The sequence below is a fragment of the Enoplosus armatus genome, chromosome 20 (genome assembly GCF_043641665.1).
Source record: "Enoplosus armatus isolate fEnoArm2 chromosome 20, fEnoArm2.hap1, whole genome shotgun sequence".
NCBI lineage: Eukaryota > Metazoa > Chordata > Actinopteri > Centrarchiformes > Enoplosidae > Enoplosus > Enoplosus armatus.
The window spans coordinates 5,825,577-5,838,135 of NC_092199.1; the positions used below are offsets into that span (position 1 = coordinate 5,825,577).

General features: G+C 43.0%; 1 protein-coding gene across 3 annotated transcripts in view; it reads right to left on the reverse strand.

Moving 5' to 3' along the window:
- LOC139303165 (calcium/calmodulin-dependent protein kinase type II subunit gamma-like) overlaps positions 1-12,559 on the reverse strand; it is a 31,989-nt gene that overhangs the window by 19,028 nt on the left and 402 nt on the right. For all 3 annotated transcript variants that reach the window (XM_070926892.1, XM_070926891.1, XM_070926890.1), the window contains exons 2-5: positions 10,537-10,631; positions 4,489-4,548; positions 1,234-1,288; positions 1,052-1,117 (exon numbers count right to left, since the gene is read on the reverse strand). In XM_070926892.1, the coding sequence (XP_070782993.1) occupies positions 1,052-1,117; positions 1,234-1,288; positions 4,489-4,548; positions 10,537-10,631 (276 nt within the window). The remainder of the gene's footprint in view (positions 1-1,051; positions 1,118-1,233; positions 1,289-4,488; positions 4,549-10,536; positions 10,632-12,559) is intronic.

A 12,559-nucleotide genomic window follows, 5' to 3' on the forward strand; every position in this document is an offset into this window, starting at 1 on the left:
ATTAGCAGAGAAAATAATCAGTAGGTTAATCGATAATGACAAATAAAGGTACAATACAATTACCATTACATAATCAAGGCACTGTACCTTAAACAATCAATACTAAGCAACTCGTGTGGGAGGCCTTACACCACACAGTTAATAAATCTCTATCCAAGTAGCAATTTTAATAATGGGGGCGTCAATTCAGCTGCTACTAATACCATTACTTCTCAATTCTGGATGGTGAGCATGTTTTCACACTAGCCTGGTGAGTGTGTTGGCTTGTAAAATTTTCCTATGAGCCAGTACCCGACCACCTTATTACTGTCCTACGCACTGTGGTGTCAGGCTCCACGATCCCACTATTTAAGGCTCGTGTTCATGTCACGTCTCCGGAAAAAGGTTAATGGGTCAAAGGTCGGGCCCAGCTAGAGAGAGCGAGGCTGCGTCAATCCACGTGGCTTAGTTTGTGCCAACCCCCCCACCCCTAATGTGTGCGTGAACAGACAAAGACCCCTAATCCAATGGTACAACAGACTTCATACGCAGCACTCAGCCACAGGGGGAAAAAAGAAGAGGAAGGAGAGAAAGCTTAAATGTCACAATGTCAACAAAATGTCTGAAAACTGTGTAAAATGCACAACACAATTTCACAGAGGCCAAGGTTACGTCTTCAAACTGCTTGTTTTGTCCTAACGGCAGCCCAAGTAAAATCAATTTACAATAATACAACACAGAAACCAACATTTTTGGGGTATTTTTGCCTGATAATAGATAAACATTGGGGGTGATTCATCATAATGTTGATCATTTCAGTACTTCTTCAATGTAGGAGGAGGATGGAGAGTGATGCATGTGGCCAAAGAGAGACAAGTATATTGATGCACTTGTTGACAAGGGGGATGCATTTGCTGACAAGAATACAAGCAAACCAATTATATCCACCTCTGTGTGCCTGTGCGTTCTCACTCATAAAATGGGAGCGAGTATTCATATATTTAATGTGATTACGCTGTATGGTTGCAGCAGAGTGCGTGTGCATATGTTCAGCTTTATGTGAGGCACTTACCTGGCATCTGCCTCACTGTAGTACTCCCTGGCTACAATGTCTTCAAACAGCTCTCCTCCTGTCACCCTGGGGGGTGGGGGGATAGGGAGGTAAGAGAGAGAAGTTGTTAGCATACACAAACAAACCGCAGTCACATGCATGGATAAAATGTCACTGTGTGTGTGTGTACAGAATATACTCACAGGTCAAAGACTAGGTAATGAAAGCCTTCCTCTGAAATGCTGTCATGGAGTCTCACTGCAAGAGAGACGGCGGGCAGTGAGACAGAGATATAAAGACAGGAGTCAGGTAGAAGAAATAAAGGATTGCTGCAGTGTTTGATGTATGGAGTTCTTTTCCACACCACAGTGATATGACAGCACATCCAGTGGTTAGGCAATTAACCGCCATTTATTAAAACTCACACACTATGAGTCGGGAATGAGTCAAATGTATCTTTATAAACAAACACTCTGGGATACATGCGCTGTAACTAACCGTTGAGCAACTGTGATTGCAGCTTGTGATCTGACACAACATGAGTGACAGTCCATATGAGAGGAAAAGGTGTTTCGAAAGTGTTGCAGGTTTGATAAACTGTACAGCCTGTCACAAGCACACCGTACAAACGTATACGCTGACAAAAAAAAGTGCAGTCCAACACTTAATGTAAGGGTATGTATTTGATTCATTTTAGGGACATTTTTGCCTTTATTTCATAGTTGACAGTGCAGAGATAAACAGGAAGAGAGGGAGATAGAGACATGACACACAATAAAGGTTTCAAGCTAGAATTGAATCAGGGCTTGTGGTTATATAGTATACAGCCTTAACCATTAGGCTACTAGGACGCCCCTATATAGGGGTATTTTACCCTAACCAGTCCGTAGTTACTGACGTATCTGTCACGTTGACATCATTTTCAGTTGACAACTGAGCAGTTAAAGTAATGTCTGTCATTGTGATTTATAAATTGTTATTTTTGTACAGCAACCTTTCTTATGTCACTGTTTTTCTGGCTCTGGCACAGTAAAATGACGTCCTCATTCTTAATCCCATGTACAAAGCTCTGATTGGCTAAAATAGACCTTTGAGAATAACTGAAAAAACTGCAGATGCGGGCAGCAATTCAGAAGTCTGGGACCAGGCTAGGAAATGCTATGTTTACAAAAAACAAAACAAAATGCTTTTTACCAATAATGTTTCCTGATTACTGATAGATAAGAGAGTGCCTGGTCCAGAATAGAAAAAATAAAGTGGTGATTACAGTAACGAGCTCATATTACAACAATACTGCGGTTATGTGGTAACCATTGCAGCCCTACTGTCAACATAACAAAACAGCAGCAGCATGACAAAGCAGGATCCAGGCGGCAGGAGCCAGGTGTTGGAGGATGGGCCTGAGACACAGCTTAGGTTTAGTGTCAGGGAGCCACAGTTATCGTTATGTAAAATGAATATCAGTTGTATAATAAGATGAAGTAGGATGGCCCTGCAGCAAGAAACAAGAGCGACTGCTCTTTCCTCCTCCTCCCATCTTCTCGCTCTCTCTCCATCTGTCTCCTACTCCTCCTGCTTTCGTCTCTCCATCTGTCTCTTTTTTTGTGCCCTCTTTTGTCCAAAGTTTGAATGCAGACGATGCCAAAATATGTCAAAAAGAGGAAAAAGGACAAGAGAGAGCGAGAGAGAAATCTATACAGAGAGGGGAAGAGAACAGGAAAAGTAGGCGAGGGGCGAATGAGTGCCTGAGGGGCCCACAGAAAACTAGGACATGAGGAAAAGAGGAATAAGGACTGCAGTGGGAAAGGTGTCATTGATTTTGTCATTTTTCCCCCCTTTCTGCCCTTTCACACCCATCTCCTCTAGACATCCCGATTAAATAATGAAATGCATTGTGCTGCTTTAATGATCACTGCAATACAAATTCCCACAATTAAACTGTTACGGAACGGTCTAGAGTAACAAAACCAGAAAGTCAAGAAAGCAGGACATTTTTCACCGACACAGAAAACCTCTGATATTAGCACAGCATAGTCAGAAAGACAGAGGTAACCTTCGGTCACGTCTCATCCTGACTGGGTTTACTGATCTTGTGTTTTAAGACAATACTGGCGATGACCTCAACATATCTTTTGTTTGTCACGACTGATATGAACAAGACTCACAAAATTCCAAAAACCACAGCTAGCAGTTACAGTTAGCAGCTGTTAGCATCTTGATAGCAATGCAAAGTAGTAATGTTGTACTGGCTAAAACACAGCGATGCCAGCTATCATTTCTGCTGTACAACAGACTCAGCGCCATTATATTAAGATATTTTAGTATGTTTACGTGCCCACTAATATGCTGATTGTGAATTAGGCTTCAGTTCAACTTTCAACGATTAAAGACGATATTAAAGGAAATAAATTGTTGTAGAAAATAAAATCTACAGGATGTTTCAGATGAAATGACTCTGCTTCCTAATGTAAAGCATCTCGTTTGTGATCCCTTTTCCATCTGCCAATCCTGACAAGTGTGCTGTGCAATCTGACAAAACCCTGCATCTCCATCCCCCGTACGCCTGCTCACCAAAGCTCTGCTCTGCCTACCGATGTCCATAATCGACGGCAGATGTGTTGGAGACAGGCTATATTGACATGCAAAATGAGCGATCAAAGAGAAAGTTAGAGCATCTACAATCTAATAAAAAGGTATCACTGTTGTGTTTTAAATACACGCGCTGTTAATTAGCACAGTGAATTATTAATGCAACATTCTGGTCAGCCTCTGGTTTCTTATATCCCAGTTTACATGATTATATCAGGTTTCTGAACACTTGTGAGTCTTTAACTTCTGTATCGACTGAGTGATCTTCAAACTTAAAGATGCTTGCCCTTTTGTTTTATAGCTGCCTGTTGCATCTTAAAACTATCTTCTGGATTAGGATACCCGTATCATCCTCTGTGTAAGCAGCATGCGGAACATCAAATAATCATACAGTTTTATTTCTGATTTAAGAACATTGTCGCTCGAGTTATAGGAGCACCTGCACAGCAAATGATGTACTAAGATAATATCAGAAACCTTGATTTCTTCAGTCGGCTAGCATATGTGGGTTTCTCAATGGCAGGATAAAAGGTCCATCCTGGTTTCCGTAAACAATCAGAATATGTGATTGTACAACAATTTTAACTCAAGGTCCACTTAACCAGCCTTTTCCTTATTGAGTTAAGATTATTTTATAAAACTACTGTTTCCAAGGTCATGGATGAACTTTCACACTCAACACATTAATTTTGAATAACAATATTAGGGAAACTCTCTCTCACAGATACCCAATATCAGCATAGCATTAGCCTAAAAGTTGATGCCAGCACCAGTATTAGTGCATTCTCAGTGATTAGTCTTATCCTGTATGCATGAGCAACAATACAGAACCACACATTACACATCTGGTCACATGTACAGAAACTCACCGATGTTGGGGTGCTTCAGGAGACGGCAGATACGAGCCTCTCTCTCAAGCTTCTGATGGTCTGAGGAGAGAAAAGTCACCGTTTAGACAAGTTAAGTCACATCATTACCTGGTCAAACAATTGTGTTCAGTAGCTGATTTAAAACAGCACAGTAATAGATGACAACATAAGATTTAATAAGTCATTTTGGCCACTTTGCTTTTCTTTGACAGTGACAGTAGAGACGCAGAAAAGAAAGGTGTGAGAGACGGGTGCGACAAGCAACAAGCATGAATTGAAACAAGGACATTGTGGTTATAGGGTATGAGTCTTAACCACTATACCATCGGACACCACATATGCACCAATTTAGAAAAACCCTTACAGTAACGTTTTTAGTGAGAGTATCAGACTGTAGTGTTGTCAACCTAACACCCGATAATGTTGTTCGGTCAGAGAAGGAGCTCTACCAGTGACCCACTTTTTACAAAGCCCTATAGACTGTATTGTATGGTATGGTGATGTCTATACCTAATGTACAATGAGGCAATTGCTTTGTCTTAAACATACATGTGAATACTTGCTAATTGGTATTAAACTTAAATTTGACTCACTACTGCAGTTTTCTTTGCAATAGCGTTTTACTGGAGCAACAAAAGCATGCAGTTAAATTAAGTACGTAAATGTAAATATTTGAAAAGTGTGAGGTTATTTGTGTCACGTAAAGGTTTGTTTTGTGAATGCCAAGGCAAATATTGTAGGCCAGGGCACTGACCTATTAGTAATACAGTCGTTCAAGCTGAGTGGCTCCATTTGCCTCTGAAAGGTAACAGCCACATGGTGCGTTTAAGCAGAGCTCCACTGACCACATGCATGGTTTTATTTAAGGTTATTAAACTGTTTGTGGAAGTTAATGAGGCTGTGTGTAGCAATGTGTGCACAAGTTTGCACGTGTGTGTAAAGGGGTTAGTGTGAAGGCCAGTTGTAGAACATAGGAGTGTTTGCACACTGCTAGCAAGAACACACACACACACGTCATGTATGAACAAACATCCTTGTTTGAGGATTTTACTGAATCCTGTAGCATTATATGTGTACATGCATGTTTGTAGGAGATGTCAGTGTGTCAACCACATGAGCTTGGGGTTGAAGATCCAGTATGACTCTGGCTATATTCGAAATCGCCTACTATACTATCAGTACGTACTGATTTGGCCAAAATGTAGCATGTAGTATGCAAACAAAAGCAAAACCTGCAGTATGCCAAAATTACTCGGACAAAATCTCCAGTATGCATCGCACCAGTCTATCTCGCCTACTGTGTCCCACAATGCAAAGCGCTGGAACAGTAGTCGTGCTATACTTCCGCCTTCTAAAACCGGCTAAGCCTGGCCTAGCATACTGCAAAATTAATCAATTTGATAGTTTTATGCAGCACACTGCTTTTCACAGCAGTGTGCAGCAAGTACTACATAATGCGTTTGTGGTAGTATGTAGCAGGTGGTTTCGAATACAGCCTCAGTGTGTGGATGTGTGTGTGTGTGTGTGTGTGTTTTCACTGTGGTGAAGCCAGCTCAACCCCACAGCTCCATAGCGATTACGCCACACAGAGGCAGGCTCACTAAGATTTGCATTCATTTCCCCAGTGCAGCAACAGCCTCAGATAGAATTCACATGCTGCTGCTGAGCAATCAACTATCACCTTACCCAACTGTTCTTCTCCAAACGCAATACAGTGTGTACCGGCATAATATGACAGCACATTATTATAAAAAGCAGCATCACTTTCTGCAACGCTCTCTGCATCTTTCTTCGCCCGACTTTCTCTGACTTGTTGCTAACTTGGACTAGTTTCAAAGCTGCTTTTAAAAATGGTGCTTTTAAGCTCTGTCTTCTGTTCTCTAATACAGTGCCACACTCTCAACATCTACCTTCCACTAACCTCCCTGTCGTCTCCCTGCAGGTATAGATTTCCCTCATCTGAGAGAAAGTGAGTGAATAAGGGAGAGACCTGAACCTCCTTGTAATTACACCAGTGACGCAGGACCGAGACACAGACAGAAGGAAGGAGGGAGGGAGGATTACATGGAACGTCCATTTGCTAGAGGATCACAGCTCCCCTGCGTGTGTGTGTGTGTTTGTGTATAGCCGTCTACCCTGGTGCAGTGTCACTGCAGCACTCACTAATTCATTCAATCTCCTTATTTGTTGGTGCGAGAGTGTGTGGTAGAAGAAGACAGGAAAGAGAGGGCTGGAGGGTAATTACTGGCACTTCCTGCTGCTCTCTAATTGGCCATCTGCTTTGCCATGGGGCGGGCCCACAGCCATCTTACATCAGCTGAGGAGGATGGAGAGGACCCGACATACACCCCCCCATACACACACACACACACCCCCCCCTCTCTGCCACACATACAAAGCTGACAATCTGATTGAAGGCTTGAGGATCCAGTTCAGTCTGTTTCAGGCAAGTTTACATCCAAACTGTTACCACTGGGAAATACTGAAAAATCAAAACACCACTTTGTTTTTGACAGAGTAACTCAATATTGATAATGTGACAGTATTTTCAGTCTAATACCCTCCTAGAAACAACATTAAGACCACCCAAAATGTTTATAATGTAACTGGCTAAATGGATCCATCTATCTGGAAGTTAGTTATGTTAACATAGAAAATTATAAAATCTAAATTAGATATAATTTAGATTTAAATAAGGTATTTATCTGCTCCTTCAACTAGTAAAAAGTGAAATCAGAACTGCAATTTCCGCAGTGTGATGAAAATGCAGAAGCAACTTCCATTATGGTCACCATGGTAACCATTGCACACCAAAAACACTCCATCAGCTGTCCAGTTACTTATTGATCAATGGCAGGAAGCACACTGCCTGATAATGAGGCTGAATTTGATTTCACGTCATTTTGACATCATGTTCATGTTAGCCAATTTCTTTTTTACACAGAAACTGCAGTCGCGGTTGCTAGGAGCAGTTCACTGAACGTTTTTCACGACGAATTAAGAAATATGCTGAAACAACTCTCAGCATGTTTTAAAAAATTCAACAGAGGACTGAGGGAGCAACGACTGTAGGTGTTGAGGCCTCGTCGCTAAATAGTGAGTGACGCAGAGGGCGGAGTGTGGAGTTCATTTTTAAGAGTCGTTATTCAATCTCATCCACGCTTATCACCATTCATGTGGTCATGTCACCATGGTCACCATTTTTCTTGGACGTAACTATGTACAAAGATGACGTCCCCATTCTTAATCCTGCCTACAAGCTCTGATTGGTCGACTGTTTTTCCAACAGGGGAAAATAGCCACCAATGAGCAAACACCAGAGCTATTCAAATCACTGAACAAATTGGAGATGTGGGCTGTGATTCAGAGGTCTGGAACCAGGCTACACTCAGGGGGGACTGCTGAATCCCAGTGGTCTGCCATTAATAATAATGAGAGACATTGGCGACAGGAGGTGAGCAAGGAACCAACTGGACTGAAATGGAAATCTGGGACAATGTTGAGAAAGAAATAATAGTGAAGTAACACATTTTAAATTATTTTTTACTGGGACAATCACACAGCCCCAGGACACTAACTGTAGGACACTAAAAAGGAGTAAAGGTATTAGGGTAGTGCATCATAGTGGATAGTCTGTCTCACTCTGACTCACACACAACACACAACACACACACAGAGTGTTGCAGCAGACAATGCAGCAGCCAACCACTTTTCACAGTCACTTCACTCATCAACAACGAAATAAAACAGAGCATTCATTCTGCGCAATGACACTTTGATCACTGCCACGTAAAAGTAATATGGTTTGTAGAATTTCTAACAGATTTCCCGCCCTCGTTGAGTTATTCTGAGTGATTTCAATTTGTTGATAACAATATCTTATATATCTTTTCCCCCTACAACTACATTTTCTTAGTTCAATTTATTACGTTGTCTTTTGTGAAATTTTAGGGGCTGTGTCTTGTTCTTTGTGTCATTTTAATTAATTACATTCTCATCTTCCAGGTCTTAGCCACCCACATCTATAAACTGAAATCGCTACAAACGAGATAGCATTACAGATTTGATTCCTTGGAGTGAGTGCGTATTGTGTACCCTGCTGCCCACTCGCATCCACCCCCAACTGCCTGTAGGCTGGACTATCCCACAGCCAACAACCTACATCCATCCCTGACATCCAGTCCTCCCTCACTTCCTTCCTCCTTTCGTTTCCTTCCTTCCTTCCTTTCCCTCGCTGCCTCCCTTCCCCCCTCCTCAGATTACTGCAGTGTTTACCAGAGCTTTGAGAGACTTACCCACCAGGCCACGCGTGAGGTCACACTCGCCCCATCGGGCTAAAAAAAACCCACCCAAATCCTACCAGGCAAGCTGCCTGCTCACGCACTGGCTGCCTGTGTGTGTCGACGTTGTGTTTTGTGTGCGTGTAGGTGCATGTTGCGTCAGCCAGGCGGCCTACCGCAATTCTTCTCTTAGCACAAAATCCTCTTGTTCCCTCTATCGTGTCTCGTTCTCTGTCTCATTTCACCTTTCTTCCCTGGTGTGGAGTGTCACTGATCTCCCTGCAAGACTATATTGTTAAAAGTCTCCTCCTCCTCCTCCTCCTCCTCCTCCTCTCCTGGCCAGCTTTCTTCTCCCCTGGCAAACACACACACATACACAGGCCTACATTGTACTGCCTGCCTCTGCAAAGAGCCAACAGTTTTCTGCTGAGCCCTTACTTTTCCTTGGTGGGACATTAATACCAGGAGCTGCCCAATGTGGACACTTGATGGCAGGGATAGAACAATAACGGTATTACAACACACTCACAGATGCCTCACAATAGAGACATGCTCTATTAGTGTTACTCCCTGCTCTCGCTTTCACACATACACACACAAATGCCATCAGACACAGACAACAACAGGGCAAACAGGGAGGCGCCTATGGAATCCTTGGGGTCTTAGTGGTTGATGAGATACATTTAGCATAAGTGGATTAGCCTCAATACAAACCAATCCCCCTTTGCAGAAAGGCAAGAGAAAGGCAATGAGGGAGAGAGGCAAGCACAGAAAGTGAGAGATAGAAGTAATGAGAGAGAGAGAGAGAGAGAGAGAGAGAGAGAGAGAGTGAGAGTGTGCAGGAAAGGAGAACAAAGGAAGCCAGGTGTGTGTGAATGTCAGGAAGGAGTGCAGGCCTAATTTGTCAGATAGAAAAAGGAGAAAGCAATTAAGTATCTCAGTCTGAAACCAGGGGAGGTTCTGACACACTGACATGAGCTCACGTCATCATTACAACATGGCACGCCACACCAGGCATGTGCATGTGGGTGTGGATCTATGCAGAGATGCACAAGTAACGCAACAACTCAAATTCAGGAGTGGACTGAGGAGCTACACGATTACACCAAAGCAACAATTAGCGACATGACAGACAAGAAAGGAGTTTCATGTCCTGCCAGTTCTTATTGTTTTATTTCCGTCCCCACCGTGTGCCCTTTCCATGAAGAGCATCTTTGGAAATTTGGATCAATTCATTGTACAGCAGTTCTCTAATGATACCACAGAGGAGCGATTGAGAGTTATTCAATACAGTGTTTATAAAGAGGGTCATTAAACCACCGAGAGGTTGCTGATAAGAACTCCCAGCAGACACAATGATTGAATAAAATATTTCCTCTGCTATTGGAAAACTTGGGAGTCCTGTTTGTGTGCATGCTTTCCAATAAGGCTGGGCGATATGACGATATATATACAGAGAGGCCGGGGTAGTCATCCCTTCAATATCTCTGGTAGGCCATAGAAGACAAATCAATGAGCTGAGCTACTCTATGGCAATATTGAATTTAAAGGATTTTTGCTTCGCTAGGATTTAAGTAATATGATTTTAAGTATTTAGTTCACCGGATTAGCCACAAACAGTAATTTCCACTTGTTATTTTACTAATTAACTGTTTCTCAAGACAATGTCCTGTATCATGCCATATAGCTCTACTTTCCAATATACATCACAAACAAAGCAAACATGCACATATCAGAGTCTGTGTGAGTGTGCATGGAGTTACCATACCTCTTGCAGACAGCTTCTTAGTGTTGATGATTTTTGCAGCATATTCCTGTCCTGATGACTTCTTTACACACCTACGCACCACTGAAAAAGCTCCCCTAAGAAGAAAGAACACAAACAACCAAAAATCAGTTCCATTTCACATGCTCTCTCTCACACATACACAAAGTGTGACATTTGTGGTTTGTTTATTTGTTTTTTTGTGTATATCGACAACCTTGGTCTCTCTCACACACTCACACAAAGAGTTTACAGTCATTACTATCACAGCCTCTGTGAGCACAACCTGAAAAGGTGGGCAACAATCATGCGAACCAGCAGCAATATAACAAGCTTCTCAAGCATGAGTGTTGATATCAGCTGAGGTCTTGGATTGTAAATGAATGGCCAAGTACTTCGGCTAATCTTTGATAGGCACACAATACAATGCAACCTATTGCCCCAAAGGAAATTCAATTTGCAACAGCCAGCACAAAGAATGGGCTGCATCTCGCACAACAATGGGAAATATTCAATAAATTCACAAGGTAACAACGTTCAGTTATAAATCTGCTCGAGCAGAAAAGGAAGTGCATAACACGCTGTTAAACAACTCCTACTCTGAGGAGTTTCATATTGACCTAGATGAATGCTCCATATTTTTCACCTGCTAGCTGCTATGGTGATCGTTCAATTTTGAGCATCACAGAACAAGTAATTATGCATGATTTTCATAGTGCCTATATCACCGCCTGTGCAACCTGCAGTATCTGGCCCTCTACGCAGTTTTCTACCAAGAGGAAGGCTGCCTTTTACCACTCTTGATGATATATGGAGGGTCGCTACTTTCTGCTGCACTCTGCTCTTAGTTTCAATTATTTACTAGTAAATGAGAAGTGACAGAAGTACATGTCAGTGCCTTGACGTTAATAACCTATGACGGACCAAAATGCATTAACAAACGGGTGTAGACACATAAGCCGGGGCAAGCGGTCAGTCTACATAAGATTCAGGAGCAGCAGAGCACGAATCCACTATAGAGCACGAATCCACTATGGAGGATGTGTAGGTGTGTATATGTGTGAGAGTGCACTGGCTGTGCAATCAGTGCCATCGATTACTGTCAATTATTGGGCAGAGAGTGGAAATGGCAGCTGGAAATTAAGGCCGGTGTATCTTTATAGGGCCAGTGTCGCCCTGCTGCCGCTGGTTTGGGTACAGAAAAAAAAGCCTTCGCTGGCCAAGAACAACAGATGCTGCTGCTGCTGCTGCTGCTGATGATGATGATGAAACAGAGGAGGTAGTGGCCCGGTTTTTCTTGCCGTCATCAAAATACCGAGAAAACACGTCACTGCCTCTTACACAGTAAAAGCCAAAATTGCAGCTATGACTGCCAGTGTCTGACGATTACCCCCGTTTAAACACCCTCAACGACAATGCATTTATTGATAACATCATGATCGGGCCAGCTGATGTGCGGAGCGTATTGGGCATTACAGTGCAAACACAACGCAGCGCAGCCTGGACCGAATAACTTCCTCATTAAGTGATCCAGGGGTACGTAACGTTACTCAACACGGTTACACAAATCATCTGCAGCTGCTCGGGGGGGGGGGAAAGTGGCCGGCCTAGTTAGCTAGCGACCACAGCCTCTGGTCTATCGAGCCAGCGCGGAGCTGTCAGACCCGTGGGCCGGTGAAATGTCACAGGGCTACGTCTCCGGCGTCTCTCGGGGCCCCGCTGACGGGTCCAGTAGACCAGAAAATACCGGCTAGCAAACACGGAAGGGCTAACAGCTGTTAATGCACCAACGTCTGTGCGGTGTATTCATCACCATTAGCGACTAAAAGACGCAACGCTAGTGGGCTAACTCGGCTAGTTTATCAATATCAGCATGGTAGCTCGTCGGCTAGTAACTGAACGTTAGTGCGCTGTTCTGCGTTACTGCGGGAGCAGCTAGTTAGCCGATAGCAACGGTTATTTAGCCTGACTGCACCACGACAATAACAGACTGCAGTTGGCATATAGTGACAAATTATTAAAGCAC